The 19,074-nt window shown below is 48.8% G+C and overlaps 1 protein-coding gene across 4 annotated transcripts in view; it reads right to left on the bottom strand.

The window, feature by feature from the left end:
* Window positions 1-278: 278 nt before the first annotated feature.
* Window positions 279-19,074, bottom strand: part of ABCC1 (ATP binding cassette subfamily C member 1 (ABCC1 blood group)) — a 193,624-nt gene continuing 174,828 nt past the window's right edge. For 3 of the 4 annotated variants that reach the window (XM_074028316.1, XM_065536819.2, XM_045382568.3), the window contains 7 exons: window positions 17,037-17,163; window positions 16,062-16,163; window positions 9,340-9,486; window positions 8,740-8,898; window positions 6,635-6,801; window positions 4,804-4,998; window positions 279-2,191 (listed from right to left, as the gene is read on the bottom strand). In XM_074028316.1, the coding sequence (XP_073884417.1) occupies window positions 2,083-2,191; window positions 4,804-4,998; window positions 6,635-6,801; window positions 8,740-8,898; window positions 9,340-9,486; window positions 16,062-16,163; window positions 17,037-17,163 (1,006 nt within the window). In that variant the 3' untranslated portion in view covers window positions 279-2,082. Of the gene's footprint in view, window positions 2,192-4,803; window positions 4,999-6,634; window positions 6,802-8,739; window positions 8,899-9,339; window positions 9,487-14,866; window positions 15,380-15,705; window positions 16,164-17,036; window positions 17,164-19,074 lie in introns of those variants that run through there. The other variant, XR_012429506.1, reaches the window with a different exon arrangement.

Here is a 19,074-nt window from a genome sequence, read left to right as displayed (position 1 = left end):
ACTTTCCCAGGGTCACCAGAACAGCGAATGACAAGAGCAGGACTCAAGCCAGGATCTGTCTGACCCCAAAGCCGGGACTCCGTCCACCTTGCGGCTGTCCCGCCTTCCCACTAAACCCCATCCGACTAGTGATGTCCAGGACTTGCCCTTTCTGGCAACAGCTCCCACTAGAGGCAACCTGTCAAAAGGAAAGAACAGAAACAGGAAGAGGCCAGATCCTGACCGTGCAGGAGATGGCTGGAACCCTCGCTGAGGCCCCAAAGGAAAGGGAACTACTGTTTAGAAAGAAAGAAAATATATAGATATATGTATTTTTTTTTTTACTGCAAATGTTCACATTTCCAGTTTAAGTCATTACAAAAGGATCCCCCAAAACTTGGTTTATCTAATGCGAAAGAATGGTATAACTTACAAAAAATAAATATATGTGTTTTCACCTAAAAGAAAGATGCTCTCTGGCTTTGAAGTCGGCGATGTAATTCTTAGCAAGTATGAGTCCTGGGGCAGCCGTCAGCTCTGGCTGCTTTCTGGATTTCACTTTGGGCTCCAACGGAGACACATTAAAGAACAGGCTTTAAACGATGCTGCTTCTCCGTTTTCTTCCAGGAATACAGAGACCAAAACGGTCAAACACAGGGCGAGCTCCTCACTATTTCCTGGGAATGTGACTTCTCAGCCTAACACTTCTCTTCCCAAGAAGTTCAAGTTTTGAGACAGTTTTTCTCCCTGGAACAGTACTTAAAGAAAAAAAAATCACTGATATTCAAAGATGGGTTCTTTTTGTGTCCTGGAAGAGCATCAATAACTAAACGTCAAGTTCTCCACAATGCTGCCCCCCCTGGGGGGCTAACCGGATGCCAAGGGAGAGAATTAAAGTCTAAAAAAAAGGAAAAGACTCAAGGGGACGTTTTTTGGTACCTATTGGTAATACTTGGGAGGTACTTCGTGTTCTTTACTTTGAAAGCTTCATAACCATGAGCAGGTACCATGAGAGGGAAAGCAAAGAGGGGTAAGAAAAAAGAAGAAAAGCAATCAACACTGTAAGCAACCAACAGTGCTTCAGGCAAGGCCCCTAACACGTTTTCTGCTAGGACTGGTCAGCAGCCGTCCAGCTGGCTGCTCACTCTCCATCTCTATTTCTAGTCAATGTCAAATTCCCATGAGACCATCTCCTTAATATTTACCCCCCATCAATCATGGTGGGAACAGTAATAACGGCGTTGATTGTTCTTACAATGTTGAGCAAAAGAAAAAAGCAAGGGAAAGCCTGGAGTGGGGGTGAGTGGGGAGGGGAACCCCAGGTGGAACGTTGGCCCTACGAGACAATCCCCTGGCCCTGCAGTTCCAGGTCCAGGTTATCTGTTAGTCCAACCAGGTCCCTTCCAGGAGGACAGGCTTGGGAGCGCAGAGACTGCCTCTGGCCTGAAGCAAGAACTGGCAGAGCTGGCGCTGGGATGCTGGTTCCCAGCTTCTGAGTGCCTGGAAGACCAGATGTTGGTAAGAGGACCATGCAGGGCCCTGGGACACTGCCAAGGGAAGGGAATGATTTTCTCCAGGCCCCTCAACCTCAAAACTGCAACCCCAAGGAAATGAAGCATTCCGGGTGGACCCAGACAAGGATGTTAGAGGTGATGGGAGCCACAGGCATCTCAAAGACTTGCAGTCCATAGACTTCGGCTGGAGAGATCCGAGGCAGCCGGCTGGATTTGGTCACTAGGATCTTCTATACAACCAATTCCTTCAGAAGTCTGGCTGCCAAAACTCGTCCGCGGGAAGCACCAGGAACACACTTGCATTCCCGGAGGCATGAGGCTGTGTGTGTGTGTCTCAGGGCACCAGGGGCAAGGGCGAGCATGTTTTGGGCAGCTCGCCTCTCTGTGTCTGTCCCGTGTCTTCACGGCCAGTTCCAGGCACGGGACTGGATGGCGGTGGCTGCTGCTTTGAGTATGTTTTGGTTGTCTGGGTTTGGTTTTGATTTTTTGGTTTCAGTGTGGGAGGCTTGGTTTCCCAGGGGTACTGACTCCTGCCTGGGCGCGGGCATGTAGGCCCTGCAGTTCTGACCAGATAGGCCAGCTGTGCGGCTCACACCAGGCCGGCGTCTCTGGCCATGTTGTAGAAGAGACCTCTCTGCTGCAGGAGGTCCGACGGGGCGCCGTACTCCTGGATCTCTCCTTTGTCCAAGACGATCACCCTGTGGCGGGAGGGGACACAGACATCAGAGGAAGGAGAGGGGTGAGCACCTCATGCCCCTGCGACAAGTGACCTGGGCAAGTTACTGCTTTGGGTCAGGTCCCTAACACTTTCTGCTAGGACTGGCCAGCAGCCTTCCAGCTGGTTGCTCACCCTCCATCTCTATTTCTAGTCAATGTCAAATTCCCATGAGGCCACCTCCTTAATATCTACCCCACATCAATATCAATCATGGTGGGAACCGTATTAACAGTGTTGACTGTTCACATTCACTGTTCCATTACATTCAGAGTAAAATAAAAAGATCTTACCATAGTCTACAATAAGGATTGGCAACATTTTTCTGAAAAAGGCCAGACAGCAAATACTTCAGGCTCTGCAGGCCATATGGTTTCTGTTACAACTATGCATCTCTGCTGTATTTATAGTGTGAAAGCTGCCAGAGACAACAGGAAAATGAACAGATGTGGCTGTGTGCCAATAAAACTTTATTCATAAAAACAGGCCAGGGGCCAGATCTACGGCCTGTGGGCCATAGTTGGCTGACCCCTAATATTTTAGGTCCTGTAAGATTTGACACTGCCCACTTCTGTCCTCATTTCTATGTCCTATATTTCAAAAGCACCAACTCAGTATCTGTCACTTAGTAGGTGGTACTCAGTGAACTAGAAACATCATGTCAGCTGGGTGCAGAGACTCACGCCTATAATCCCAGCACTTTGGAAGGCTGAGGCAGGAGGATCGCTTGGGGCCACAGTGAGCTGTGATCCCAACACTGCACTCCAGCCTGGGCGACAGGGTGAGACGCTATCTCAAAAATAAATAAATAAAATGGAAACTCATGTCACCCCCCTGCTTAAAACTTTCCAATGGCTTTACAGGGCTCTTAGAGTAAGTTCCAAGCTTCTCACCGTGCTTACATGCTGCTCTAAGATCTAGCCCCTGCCCTACGTTTCTGGCCTCATCTCCTACCCCTGTCCCCTCAATTCCAGCCTCTAGGTACAACGGCCTCCTCATGCTAGCCTTCAAATTCATTAAGCACATTCATTCAGTTTTACATTCGGCTGTACCGGCTGCCTAGAATATTCTTCCTTTAGATCAAAGGTTGGCAAACTGTGGCTTGCAGGCCAAATCTGACCCCCTGCCTGTTTTTATGAATAAAGTTTTACTGGAACACAGCCATGCTCATTCATTTGTGCACTATGACTGCGCTCACAAGGCAACACTGGAGTCAAGTGGCCGAGAGGCCATGTGGCCCGCAAAGCTGAAACTACCCCAGCCCTTAAGAACAAGGTTGCAGATCGCTGTCCCAGATCTTCTCACAGCTGACTCCCTTTCATTGTTCAGGTCTCAGCTAAAATGTCACCTCCTCAGAGGTGACTCAAGCAAAACTCAAAACCCCCAAGATCCTGGCACTACGGCCGCACTGTGACTTCTGTGATCCCCGGCACTGATGCCTGCGGAGGCGGCTTTCTCCACACAAAATGCTAAAATTTCTATTTTATGACTGTGTTGGTATCAATAGAAACAAGGTTGGATTACATTCTTTTTTTTCTTTTTTGAGATGGAGTCTCACTCTGTCGCCCAGGCTGGAGTGCTGTGGCACAATCTCAGCTCACTGCAACCTCTACCTCCCAGGTTCAAGCAATTCTCCTTCCTCAGCATGCCAAGTACCTGGGATTATAGGCACGCACCACCTCACTCGGTTAATTTTTGTATTTTTAATGGTGACAGGGTCTCACCATGTTGGCCAGACCGGTCTCCAACTGTCGACCTCAGGTGATCTGCCCGCCTCGGCCTCCCAAAGTGCTGGGATTACAGGCGTGAGCCATCGCACCTGGCCTGCTTCTTTTTAAAAAATAAAACCTTTTTTGTGGGCCCCAGGCACTGGGCCTGCAGTGCTCGATGTAAACAATGGCCTTGCCTGGCACCTGCTATCCCGTCTCCTCGGCAAGCGTCCTTCCCAGCACTTGCTGCCCTCTGGAATCCTGCTGGTTTGTTGCTCTGTCTATTTCGTCTCCTCTATCTAATAAGCTACTTGGTCCTAGAGGCAGGGACCTTGTCTGATAGCAGCCTACAGAGTCCCCAGTGTCTAGGAACATGGCAGGTGCGCTACGCAGATACAATGACAGAATGAATGACTGGATGATGTCAGAAATACCTGGTACCACTGGGCACAGTGGTTCATGCCTGTAATCCCAGCACTTTGGGAGGCTGAGGCAGGCAGATCGCCTGAGGTCAGGAGTTCAAGACCAGCCTGGCCAACATGGCGAAACCCTGTCACTACTAAAAATACAAAAATTAGACAGGCGTGGTGGCACATGCCTGTAGTCCCAGCTATTCAGGAGGCTGAGGCAGGAGAACTGCTTGAACCCCAGAGGTGGAGGTTGCAGTGAGCCAAGATCGCACCACCGTACTCTAGCCTGGGAGACGGAGTGAGATTCTGTCTCAAAAAAAAAAAAAAAGAAATACCTGGTACCATCCAGGATGAAGAGAGGATCCACCCACTGGGGCTGTCACTAGGGATAAGGACAGTGTTGAATGAATGAATGAATGAGCCAGTGAGTAAGCCAAACTCTCAAAGCCTAGAGGCCACTGTGCCAGGGGCATCACCTTGTGTAGTCCATGATGGTGTTGAGCCGGTGGGCGATGGTGAGAACGGTACAGTCCTCAAACTGTGTCCGGATGGTGGACTGGATGAGGTCGTCCGTTTCCAGGTCCACAGCTGCTGTGGCCTCATCCAACACAAGGATCTTCGTCTTCCTCAGCAGGGCCCGGGCCAGGCACACAAGCTGGCGCTGCCCAACACTTGATCGAAAGAAAAAGACCAGGAGACAGTGTTAGATCAAACCACCCCGACTCTGAACCTAGGCCCAGGCTGGGAGATGTGAAAGGAGACACTCGATGTTGCTCGACCAGGATACCACGTCCACTCCCAACATCTGTGTCTGCAGCAGACATCACTAATCAATCAGAGCACATCTCCTATTCAGCAAGATGTAGGTTCAGAATCATTCTCAAAACAGTGGCTCACACCTACAATCCCAGCACTTTGGGAGGCCGAGGTGGCAGGATAGCCTGAAGCCAGGAATTTGAGACCAGCCTGGGCAACAAAGCAAGACCCCCATCTCTCCTAAAAACAAAAATAAACAAATAAGCTGGGTGTAGTGGCATGCTCCTATAGTCCCAGTTACTCGGGAGACTGAGGCAGGATTGTTCGAGTCCAGAAGTAAGAGGCTGAGATCAATCCACTGTACTCCAGCCTAGGCAAGAAAAAAAAAGTCGGGCACAGTGGCTCACACCTATAATCCCAGCACATTGTGAGGCTAAGGCGGGCGGATCACTTAACACCAGGAGTTTGAGACAGCCTGGCCAATGTGGTGGTACTCCATCTCACTAAAAATGCAAAAATTAACTGGGCGTGGTGGCAGGCACCTGTCATCCCAGCTACTTGAGAGGCAGAGGCAGGACAACTGCTTGAGCGTGGGGGCGGAGGTTGCACCACTGCACTCCAGCCTGGGTGACACAGTGAGACTTCCTGTCTCAGGGAAAAAAAAAAAAAAAAAAAAGGGCTAATATCCATGCATCCCTATCCACCTGTGGGGCCATGACAGGTGGCTCTGGACTCAGACATGTACCTTGCTTTGGCCAATGGGACACTGGCAAACATAACACCAGCCAAAAGAATATTGTGAGATGCACATGGGTGCTTCCACGCTCTTGTGCCCCTGCCATGGCCATGACATGCCAAACTGGTCTGCTGGAGAATGAGGGATGCGCCAAGTATACCCTTCTTGCCCCACCTGAGGCCAACAGCCAGCTGACCCCCAGACATGCATGTGAGCCCAGCCAAGATCAGCAGAGTCACCCGGCTGACTGCCCTCGTTTGGGAGCAATGATCATTGCCTTATACTCCAATTATCATTGCTTTATGGTTGGTTGTCATGGAGACGGAAAACAGAACCAGAAGCAGGCACTAACAACCACCACCAGAGTGGGACCCCAGAGGTTCCGCTGGTGTGCCAGGCATTAATGCTTTAGTTGCCAGGTCATGGACAGAGCTCCAGGATCCTGGTAGCAGGACCAAGACAGCTGGGGTAGTGCATGGGGACTTGAGGGCTCAGAGCAATGCCAGTGACCAGCTGGTACAGAAGCCTTTCCAGAGCTCAGCAACTGACAGCCACTCTCAACTGCATGGAGCGGGTGGGAAATGTACTGGCCATCCTGGTTATTCTACCTCATGGTACAAAAAGCCTGGATTAAGACCCATTTCACAGATACAGAAACTGAGGCTCCAAGAGGTGAAGGGACAAATGGTTTATCTGCGGCACAACTGGGATTCAAATCCAGGTCTGACACAGACCTGGACAGAATCTTCAAACACCCCTACCGAGGTGGCACCTAGGACACCTTATCTGGTGTCTCCCTGTTCACCCCCGCCTACCTGAGGTTCTCCCCGCCTTCTGCACACTCGTGGTCCAGCTTGTCGGGAAGGGCTGACACGAACCCCTTCAGGTGGGCCAGCTCTAGGGACGTCCAGACTTCTTCGTCCGAATACTGGCTGAACGGGTCCAGGTTCATGCGGAGGGAACCCGAAAACAACACAGGGTCCTGTTCAGAGAGAAGAGAATGGACAGCACGTGATGCCTATGTCACGCTGACATGCATGGAGACGACGTGAGGCCGAAGGACCTCTGGCCAGGACTGCTGAAGGTGGGCTGTCAGAGCTCCTTGGAATCACTATTTCTGCAGACGCTAATAATGGAGAAAAAGGCCAGGCACAGTGGTTCACACCTGTAATCCCAGCACTTTGGGAGGCTGAGGCGAGCGGATCACTTGAGGTCAGGAGTTCGAGACCAGCCTGACCAACAGGGCGAAACCCTGTCTCTACTAAAAATACAAAAATCAGCTGGGCATGGCGGCGCACACCTGCAGTCCCAGCTACTCAGGAGGCTGAGGCAAGAGAGTCACTTGAACTTGGGAGATGGAGGTTACAGTGAGCCAAGATCATGCCACTGCACTCCAGCCTGGGTGACAGAGAGAGACTCTGTCTCAAAACAAAAAAAAAAATTCCTTAATGAAGGAAAAATTTAAAAAGTCTGGAAAATCTGAGTTTGGCAGAATAAAAGATTTCCTTTCCATACAACTTCCTAGAGCCTTCAATATGGCAAGTGGGTTGAGAACCTCCCAAAATGAGATACAGCACAGGTGATTCCTAACATAAAGTCCCGTGGATTCTCCCGTCCTCCAACTCCAAAAGAGAATCTTGTAAGAAACATTAGGGAAGATTACACTAAAAGGCAACATATTAAGAAATCCACCTGCAGAGATTGGTCTAGAAAATCCTTATTTCAGCCAGGCATGTTGGCTCATCCCAGCACTATGGGAGGCCGAGGCAGGCAGATCACTTGAGGTCAGGAGATTGAGACCAGCCTAGGTAACACGGTAAAACCCCGTCTCTACCAAAAATATAAAAACTAGCCAGGCATGGTGGTGTGCACCTGTAATCCCAGCTACTTGGGAGGCTGAGGCGGGAGAATCGCTTGAACCCAGGAGGTGGAGGTTGCAGTAAGCTGAGATCATGCCACAGAACTGGGTGACACAGTGAGACTCTGTCTCAATTAAAAAAAAAAAAAGAAAATCCTTATTTCTCACCAAATACTGCATGTTCTGACTTATAAGTGGGAGCTAAACTCTGGGTATTCATGGATGTAAAGATGGAAATGATAGACACCGGAGCCTCCAAAAGTGGGGACAGATGGAGGAGGGTAATGGTTCAGAAACTCTCTCTCAGGTACTTTATTCAATATTTGGGTGATGAGATCCGCAGAAGCCCAAGCGTCAGCATCATACAATATACCCATGTAACAAGCCTGCAGGTGCACCCCGTGAATCTAAAATTTAAAAGTCTTTGTCTGGCTCGTGGAAGGGTTAGAGATTCTCAGTCTGACTCTGGCAGCAGGGAGAGAAGATGGTGTCTTTTTGGATTTTTCTAGACGCTCTGAAACTACCCCTTGTGGGGACGGGAAGTTGGGGCTGATAGTTAATTCCCACATTGTTAATCGTATGCTAACAGGAAATTCAGGGAAACAGTGGCATAGCCTAACTTCAATGAAAACAACGAAGGCCAGGCACAGTGGCTCACGCCTGTAATCCCAGCACTTTCAGAGGCCAAGGTGGGTGGATCATTGGAGCCCAGGAATTTAAGAGCAGCCTGGGCAACAAGGTGAAACCACATCTCCACAAAAAATACAAAAAAAAATGTAGCTGGGTGTGGTGGGTGCCTATAGTCCTAGCTACTGAGGAGGCTGGGATGGGAGAATCGCTTGAGCCTGGGAGGCGGAGGTTGCCGTGAGCTGAGATTGCACCAGTGCACTCCAGCCTGGGCAACAGAGCGAGACCCTGTTTCAGAAAAAACAAAACAAAACCAAAAAACGACAAAGTAGGGCCAAATGTATGTTTGCTCCCAAAATAGACATACATCACTGTTAGTGCCATCACAGGGCTTGCCAGCCCTGGCTCACCGCCTGGGCCACACGCAGAGCCCACCTGGGGGATGATGGTGATCTTGAAGCGGAGGTCGTGCAGGCCGATCCTGGCGATGTTGATGCCATCGATGATGATCTCTCCTTCGGCAGACTCGTTGATCCGAAATAAGCCCAGCGTCAGGGATGACTTCCCAGCTCCCGTCCGTCCCACAATGCCGACCTGCAGGACAGAAGGGTGCAGGTGTGGTGGGAATGCCGGCATCCGGACTTGTCCCTGCCCCACAGTGCCCTCATCTCGGCCCCACCTCAGGCATCAGTCATCTGGTCGAGCCAACTCCACAGCCCACCACACTCTAGCCTGGGCGACAGAGCGAGACCCTGTCTCAAAAAAATAAATAAATAAAAAATCTTCCAAAACGTATCTGTGGGGCTCATTTGGTCTTTGGGCTGTCAGTTCACCTAAAAGCCTTCACTTCTACAAGTTGGATGCGCGCTGAACAGCTTTTACTGCCACGCTCCACTCCCATCCCCTGGAAAAGCCATTCAAGCGGAGGTGTGGAGCCGTGAGTGACTGCGGAGACGCCACAGCTTGATTCATCTGCCCGGTGGCACCCTGTGCCCGACTGGGGATGGGTAGAGGAATGGGGCCATGTGTACCCACCTTTTCTCCCCCATTGATGGTGACATTGATGTGCCTGAGAACGAAGTCCAGGTCCTCTCGGTACCGCAGGCAGTAGTTCCGGAATTCCACTCGGCCCACCTGGGGCCAGTTGCTGGGCGGAGCTGTCTCCTGGATTTGCCAAGGTGCCTTTGATCGCAGCAGAGGGAGACAGTAAGGAATTCCCAGTCCATCCTGGAAAGCCGTGACTCCCTTGACCTCCCCTCTCACTCACTCTGCCGCAGGCCTCAGCACTGGGGGGCTGCCCTTCCTGGAACGTTCTTCCCCAAAAGACCCCCTGGCATCCTGTGGATCTCTGGTCGATGCAGAGCGCCCTCCCAGCCCTGTGTCCCTCTGTCCCCTCCCGTGCTGCCTTCTCCTTCAGGGCACTGCCCGTCCCCAGCCCTCTCGGGGCTCGTACGCTTGAGTGTACACTGTCTCCCACGCCCACTGCACCAGCCACTCCATGAGGACAGGCTCTAATTGTTCACTGCTGTATCCCAGGGCTCAGAGTACATAGTAGGTGCTCAATAAATACGAACATAAATAAGAAGAGTGACACAGCTGCTGACGTAGAAAGTGAACCAGTGGTAGAACGCACAGAAACTGAGGGGACATAATCATCGTTCAGTAGGACCGAGACACCCTTCTGTAATGCTGGCATCTCTCTGTGATACATAATGGCTGACTGGACCACAGCAGTTCATTTTTGTCTGCCAGAATTAACCTGATGTTCATGTTCACCTTTCTCTTAAAATAGTTGAACAACTGACTTCTACAGACATTGCTTTTTTTTTTTTTTTTTTTTTTTTTTGAGATGGCGTCTCGTTCTGTCTCCCAGGCTGGAGTGCAATGGCATGATCTCAGCTCACTGCAACCTCTGCCTCCCAGGTTCAAACGATTCTCCTGCTTCAGCCTCCTGAGTAGCTGGGACTACAGGCACCCGCCACCATTTGGTAGAGACATGGTTTCACCATGTTGGCCAGGCTGGTCTCTTAACTCCCGACCTCAGGTGATCCGCCCACCTCCACCTCCCAAAGTGCTGGGATTACAGGCATGAGCCACCATGCCCAGTCACACACAATGTTCTTAATATGAACATGATAGGTAAACTTTAAAAGAATTTTTCTGATAAAATAGCAATGTTGCCCCCAGATTCTTTTAACGTCAAGGAAAGGGATAACAGCTTGTCAGACACTTCCTATGGAAGAAAGAATTTTTTAGATAGCTATCATTAGGTTGGATAAGGTAATAGATATGTTTCAAAAGAGCAAGTAGAGGTATATCTTATCCGTATCCTTAGGCTGATGTAGAATTTTAAGGTTTAGACAACAGTGTGACATTTTATACACACACTGGCTCTAGATATTTGAGGAGCACAATACAGAGATTTTAAAAAGTGATTTTGTAAAATCTACACTATGGCCTCTGTTTCTGTAAAGTAAATGTTTGTGATTTGCTCCTCACACTGCAGTGAGTAAAAAAGAAACATGAGGGAGGCCGAGGCGGGCGGATCACAAGGTCAGGAGATTGAGACCATCCTGGCTAACTCGGTGAAACCCCGTCTCTACTAAAAATACAAAAAATTAGCCGGGCGTCGTGGCGGGCACCTGTAGTCCCAGCTGCTCAGGAGACTGAGGCAGGAGAATGGCGGGAACCCGGGAGGCGGAGCTTGCAGTGAGCCGAGATCGCGCCACTGCACTCCAGCCTGGGCGACAGAGCGGGACTCCGTCTCAAAAAAAAAAAGAAACAAGAACACAATAACATAAATATTGATGTTATGTTTCAATGTTGGGTAAATTTTTTTAGATGCCAATAAAACTTACTTTTTGATAAATTTTTTTTTAAAATAAATATTTATAAACAAACAGTCAATAAAATGAGTGGTCTTCTCCAGACAGGCATGAGAATGACAGTGAGTGACCCTGGATGCCCCCACCAGCAGGAAGGCAAGGATAAAAGCAGCAGCTGTATCACAGTGCCTCATCCAGTCCTCACAGCAATCCCATGTGGGGGATCCTTTTACTATCCCCAGTTTAGACACAAGAAGACTGAGGCACAGAGAGGGGCGGTGACTTGCCCAGGGACACACCACCCTCCTTCTGAAAAGTAGTTCAGTTCAGCATTTCCTGCGGCCCACGGCGGGATGTGGCCTGGGCCCGGTTCAGTGGTTTTAGCCTCAGGGTGTGCACATTCCTCCAGGGCACACACAGGTGCTGAACCAGGCTGCAGAGCATATGGCCAAGCTCAGGGGCACAGCAGAGAGTACATCACAAGAAAACGCCGGGTACCTGTTAGGCACGACACGCAGCCCTTTTGTGGATGTGCTATAAAATAACGGCGTGGCCAGGCGCGGTGGCTCACACCTGTAATCCCAGCACTTAGGGAGGCCGAGGCGGGCAGATCACTTGAGGTCAGGGGTTTGAGACCAGCCTGACCAACACGGTGAAACCCTGGCTCTACTAAAAATACACAAATTAGCTGGGCCTGATGGGTGGGAGCCTGTAATCTCAGCTACTTGGGAGGCTGAGGCAGGAGGATAACTAGAACCTGGGAGGCAGAGGTTGCAGTGGGCCAAAGTGCTGGGATTACAGGCCTGAGCCACTGCGCGCGGCCAAAAAGTAAGTTACTGAGCACTTTCAGTGCAACTAATGCAAGTTGCTCTGCTCAGCACTTGAGACCCATGATCTCATCTGGGCCTCACAGCAGCCCTTAGAGGCAGTGACTATTATTAAACGTGGATGCAAAGGTGCCTCATGGTTAAAGAAAAGGTGTCACAGGATAACAGGTAGATCTCACTTATGTTAAAAGAAAAAGAAACAAGCAAACAAACGTGTGGGGGTATGTGGGAATCCACACCGGAAAGTTCTGGGGGAAATGCACCTGAATGCTAATGGAGCCTTTCTCTGGGAAGGAGAGGAACCGGGCAAACAGGAACAAACTTTCTTTCTTTCTTTTTTTTTTTTTTAAGACAGAGTTTTGCTCTTGTTGCCCAGGCTGGAGTGCAATGGCGTGATCTCAGCTCACTGCAACCTCTGCCTCCCGGGTCCCAGTTCAAACAATTCTCCTGCCTCAGCCTGCTGAGTAACTGGGATTACAGGCATGTGCCACCACACCCAGAAAATTTATTTATTTATATTTAGTAGAGACAGGGTTTCACCACGTTGGCCAGGCTGGTCTCGAACTCCTGACCTTGTGATCCGCCCGCCTCGGCCTCCCAAAGTGCTAGGATTACAGGCATGAGCCACCGTGCCTGGCAACAGGAACCAACTTTCATTCTCTGCCATAAACTTATTTTTTTTGGGTTTTTTTTTTTTTGAGACAGTCTTGCTCTGTCACCCAGGCTGGAGTGTAGTGATATGACCTCAGCTCACTGCAACCTCCACCTCCTGGGTTCCAGCGATCCTCCCACCTCAGCCTCCCAAGTAGCTGGGATTACAGGCACCCACCACCATGCCCGGCTAATTTTTGTATTTTTAGTACAGACGGGATTCACCATGTTGGCCAGACTGGTCTCGAACTCCTGGCTTCAAGTGACCAACCCACCTTGGCCTCTCAAAGTGCTGGGATTACAGGTGTGGGCCACTGTGTCCAGCCCTGTATTGATTTTTTCTTTTTTAAAATAACAAGCATATCTCTATTTTATAATTTATGTACATAATTGAAGGGGAGATGCTATAACAACACAGTGAGGGGAATGGAGAGAAGTATGTGGAGCTTTCTATCTGTATATAAAAATACATGTAAATACAGAATAGTGGTAGGACTAATGAGGACGATTACTTTCTCCTGGGTTTGTCAAACACACTCCTTCTAAAAATATAAAACTCAGTCAAAAGTAAAATGCTTTTGAAAACTGAACTCAGGCCGAGCGTGGTGGCTGACACCTGTGATCCCAGCACTTTGGGAGGCTGAGGCGGGTGGATCACGAGGTCAAAAGTCCGACACCAGCCGGGCCAACAGGGTGAAATCCCGTCTCTACTAAAAATACAAAAATTGCCTGTAATCCCAGCTACTCAGGAGGCTGAGAATCGCTTGAACCCAGGAGGTGGAGGTTGCAGTGAGCTGAGATCATGCCACTGCACTCCAGCCTAGAGCCAGACTCAGTATCGAACAAACAAAAAAACAAAACTGAATTCAGTCAAACTGCATGCTTTAACTAGGTGAATTGTGCGGCATATGAAATTCACATATCAATGAGGCTATTATAAAAACTAATGAAATAAGTTAGCTGGGCGGGATGGCAGGTACTTGTAATCCCAGGTACTTGGGAGGCTGAGGCAGGAGAATCACTTGAACCCAGGAGGTGGAGGTTGCAGTGAGCCAAGATTGTGCCACTGCATTCCAGCCTGGGCAAAAAAAGCAAAATTCCATATTAAAAAAAAAAAAGCCAAACCAAACCTAAATGAAATGCCCTGTAAAGGAATTATATAAATTCAGTGTCAAGTTGGAAGCTGCCGGTGTAATGCACCCTTGGTTCCTCACGGGGACACTCACGCCATTCTTACAATGCTCACCCGTGACACGGGACCGGTTCACCCAGTTAGAATGTTAAAGGAGTGGGTTGAGGTCACCTCTGTGAATTCCTCAGGAGGACAGACCTTGCAGAGGCCTTGGTCTCACTCCCAAGGGGCATCTCCTCAGGAGGCAGTGTAGCATGACCCCCATGGCACTGGACAGGGTCTCCGAGAAGGCACAGGCTCAATGCCTAGGTCTGCCATTTACCAGCCATGTGATCTTGGGCAAATAACTTCACCTTTTTGTCTCAGTTTCCTCACCTGTAAAATTGGGGTAATAACAGCACCTAAATCATAGGGCTGGGCCAAGCACGGTGGCTCTCGCTTGTAATCCCAGCACTTTGGGAGGCCAAGGCAGGAAGATCACTCAAGCTCAGGAGATCGAGACCGGTCTGGGCAACATGGCAAAACCCCATCTCTACTAAAAATACAAACATCAGCGGGCGTGATGGCATGCGCCTGTGGTACCAGACACTCAGGAGGAGAATCACTTGAGCCTGGGAGGCAGCGAGTGAGATCGCGCCACACTCTAACCTGGGCAAGCATGAGACCGTTTCTCAGAAATCAATCATAGGGCAGGATAAAGATTGAGCGTATTACTCTGTGTTAAACATTTAGGTCTGGCTCTGACATTCTACAAGGCACTACGTGTGTCCCTGTTATTATTACTGGTGGGGGTTGGGGTGTCGCCAGGCATTACTGTGATTATCACTGCTGTTCCTACTCGTGCTGGTGCTCAGGGCCTAAGAAGGCAGTTATTAAGTGCAACGCGACATCAAAGACTGGAAGCACAGGTCCTGGTCCCAGCTGTTCTACCAAGCCATGTGGGACCTTGGATCAGCCATCGTGCCTCCCCAGGTTCCCTGTTTCTCCATCTATAAAAAGGGGGCTGTGGTTAAATAACTGCAGGGTTTTCCAAACTTTGGTCAGTTCTCGGCTACATCATTTGTGTAGTATGCATCGACTCATTCTCTTGTTGTTTTAATATGCTTAATCAAGTCACTTAGGCTTCATTTCTCAACTTACTTAAGAGGAACATTTATTACAATCACAAATGGTAAAGTAGTAGTATTTTCCGTAACAGGAGTCCCCCATACAAATACACAATAGGGCAGGTGCAGTGGCTCAAGCCTGTAATCCCAGCACTTTGGGAGGCTGAGGCAGGCGGATATTCTGAGGTCAAGAGTTTGAGACCAGCCTGGCCAACTTAGTGAAACGCCATCTCTTCTAAAAATACAAAAATTAGCCAGGCATGATGGCAGGCACCTGTAATCCCAGCTATTCCAGAGGATGAGGCAGGAGAATTACTTGAACCTGGGAGGCGGAGGTTGCAGTGAGCCGAGATCACACCTCTGTACTCCAGCCTGGGCAACAGTGAGACTCCATCTCACATACAAAAAAACCAAATACATAACAAACAACAGAAGGTTATTTTTGATAGAGGCCGTCCTGTTGAGGCTCTAAGTGCAAAGGCTGCTGTTTATCTATTGAAGGGAGATCATCTCAATTGCTAAGGTGTTAAAGACCTGCCAGTTGGCCGGGCGCGGTGGCTCAAGCCTGTAATCCCAGCACTTTGGGAGGCCGAGGCGGGCGGATCACAAGGTCAGGAGATCGAGACCACAGTGAAACCCTGTCTCTACTAAAAATACAAAAAATTAGCCGGGCGCGGTGGCGGGCGCCTGTAGTCCCAGCTACTCAGGAGGCTGAGGCAGGAGAATGGCGGGAACCTGGGAGGCGGAGCTTGCAGTGAGCCGAGATCGCGCCACTGCACTCCAGCCTGGGCAACAGCGTGAGACTCCGTCTCAAAAAAAAAAAAAAAAAAAAAAAAAAAAAAAAAAAAAAAAAAAAAGACCTGCCAGCACCAGACCAAGACTTTCTCTGTGATACTGTTCCAAGTTATGAACAAGAACTAGAGGGGGACCTTCTTCACAATGTGAATACCTTCTGAATGCCCTGATAGCATCCCACAGTCTCGTACATGGATACCCCAAATCTTGGGGAAAGCCAGTAAATTATTTTCACCCTAACACTGAGCTCTAAGTAAGTGCTGCAAACAGACTGGACAAGCATAAGATGCACCTCTACCTGGTGGGGTATCCAGCTCACTCCCCTGCTCAGAGGCAGAGGTGCACAGGACAGGGCTCAGAGATCTCCTTGGGGTAAAGCTACACCAAAGACCTACACGTCCGGCCAGGGGCCCTTGCCTACCTCCTTCTCGGTCTCTGAATACTCCTTGAGTCTCTCCACGGCCACGATGTTGGTTTCCATCTCAGATGACATCCGAACCAGCCAGTTCAAGTACGTGGTGACCTGCGAGTGGAAGAGTCACGTGGCATTTCTAGAGTGAGCAGGCATATTTTTCTTTTCTTTTTCCACTGAGATAACAGGAAACAAATTATTTTCAACAAGAATGAATTATCGGAGGCCGAGGCGGGCAGATCATCTGAGGTCAGGGGTTTGAGACCAGCCTGGCCAACATGGCGAAACCCCATCAGTTGCTACTAAAAATACAAAAATTAGCCAGCCGTGGTGACACACGCCTCTAACCCCAGCTATTTGGGGGGGCTGAGGCAGGAGAGTCACTCGAACCCAGGAGGCAGAGGTTGCAGTGAGCCACGATCATGCCACTGCATTCCAGCCTGGGCAACAGAGTGAGACTATCTCCAATAAAAAAAAAAAAAAAAGTTATGAATTATGAAACAGGTAAGAAAGGTACAGCAATTAACAAACCCAGCTATAGCCATCACCGAGGCCTGCCACATTGCTATCTCCTAAGCACATATACCATGTTTCCAAAATAACTCATGGGTCACAAAAGTAATAAGAAACTGGAAAATATTTTTAACCAGGTGACAATATGAAAACACAATGTATCACCATTTGTGAGATGCAGCTAAAGCAGTTCTTAAAGGGAAATTCATAGTTTTAAAAGCATTCCCCTCGTAGCTGGAAGTATCCTCTTGGGCCACCAAGGAATCTCTGTGACTAATGGGGGAAATACTGGATTCATGTCAAATCCCTCTCCTGCTCTAGTTGGTCACCAGGCGCTCTACCCACTCCTGAAACTCCATGCCTCTCACGTTCCTCTCCCCCATTGCTGTTGCAGTTGGAATCCAAAGAAAAGGACAACTGGCTCCCCCATTAACAGACTTTAATAATCCAGTTACGAGCATCCCCTCTTACCTGCAATGAGTAAGACACTGAGAGGCCCACCAAGCCAGCGCTAAGGCTGTGCCTGGAGATCACCGCGAACAGGGCAGCAAACAGAACGATGCAGTTGCCCACACACTCCAACCGCACGGCCAGCCACCTGCGCCAGGACACACAGGCAGACAAACAGGCGTGGAGTCAGCTTTACAGAGACTCGGCTTACAGCTCTTGGGGCAGAAGGGGATTCTTTGCTAACTCAAGTAACTCCGCAAGAGTTCCAGAGAGCCCTTCCTGACACTGCTTTTTCAAAACATGCACAATGGGCGCAGAGGAGGGAGGGCCGAAAGCGCACAATGCCAGTAAACACTCATGAATCTGGCAAACCCATGGATTAAAACACAGCTCTACAGAGGCAATCTTCCCTGGAATCTGAAGCTTGCCTTTTTAAAAACCAACCTTTTTCTCATTGAAGTCTTTAAAACATATATATGTAAGCCGGGCGCAGTGGCTAACGCCTGTAATCATCTCTCTCTCTCTCTCTCTTTCTCTGTGTGTGTGTGTATATATATGTATATACATATATGTATATATGTATATACATATATACATATATATACACAGTGTATATATATATACACACACATATACACATATATACACACACACACATATAATGCATTAACAACAACAAAAAAGACGTCCTGGAAATTCCTAAATACTAAGAAGACATCAACCATAAGAGACACCAGTGATTTAAAAATAACCATCATTATTTCTCAGCCTTTTGGCTAAAAACAAGTAGAAAATAACAGTCTCTTGCTACGAGACAGATCTGAGAGGGCGGTGGGTAACGAGCACGAGTAAACATCACTGTAACGTTCCCAAACCCAGACTCTTCTTCATTTCAAAATGTGAAAATACACTATTTTATCCTTTAAAATAGACACGGAAATCTTGTTTTCTGTCGTTTTGTTTTTTTTGAGATGGGGTCTTGCTCTGTCATCCACGCTGGACTGTGGATGACATGATCACAGCTCATTGCAGCCTCAACCTTCCAGGTTCAAGTGATCCCCCTGCCTCAGCCTGAGTAGCTGGGACTACAGGCCCACGCCACCACACCTGGCTTTTTTTTTGTTTATTTTTTTCTTTTTTTTCAGGGACAGGGTCTCCCTATAGTGCCCAGGCTGGTCTCAAACTCTTGGTCTCAAGCGACCCTCCTACCTTGGCCACCCAAAGTGCTGGGATTACAGATGTGAACACTGTGCCCGGTCATCTTATTTGTTTAAAGCTAGGTTATGTATGGTATCACGTAGCATCAGAACTATTTTATATTACTTTTCATTTTATTCTTCTCTTCTCTCCTGTGCTATTCTATTATTTTTTGAGATGGAGTTTTGCTCTTGTTGCCCAGGCTGGAGTGCAATGGCACAGACTTGGCTCACCGAAACCTCTGCCTCCTGGGTTCAAGTGATTCTTCTGCCTCTGCCTCCCAAGTAGTTGGGACTACAGGCACCCACCACCATGCCCAGCTAATTTTTTTGTATTTTTAATATAGACGGAGTTTTACCATGTTGACCAGGCTCGTCTCGAACTCCTGACTTCAGGTGATCCACCCGCCTTGGCCTCCCAAAGTGCTGGGATTACAGACGTGAGCCACCGCGCCTGGCCACCTTATTTGTTTAAAGCTAGGCTTCGTATGATATCATATAGCACTGTAACTATTACTTTAATGTTCTAATATAAAGCATTCTAGGAAGATGGGGTGTTGATCTTTTCTCCATTGCAGCCGTTATGAACCACGTGATTGATCCTTACTACTCCGGCAGACACAGCCAGATTGTGACAAACTCCCTAAAAATTCTGCAAGGGAAGTCAAGGTCTCTAGTCATTCAGGGTTGGCGCACCCAGGTTTATACTTGGGATGAGAGGGTGTAAGATGGGCTAATGGCTGTGGGACACCTCTGGGGTGTGGTCACTTTGTCAGCAAAGTCTATCAGGATGCAAATGGGTGAGAGAGATGCTATTTTAGGGGTAAGTCAGACACTTCTCTAAATTCAGCAAATAATTAGCA

This window comes from Macaca fascicularis, chromosome 20 (assembly GCF_037993035.2).
Source record: "Macaca fascicularis isolate 582-1 chromosome 20, T2T-MFA8v1.1".
Classification (NCBI taxonomy): domain Eukaryota; kingdom Metazoa; phylum Chordata; class Mammalia; order Primates; family Cercopithecidae; genus Macaca; species Macaca fascicularis.
The sequence above is the reverse complement of the archived record's forward strand: the minus strand, read 5'-3'. Positions and strand labels throughout refer to the sequence as shown.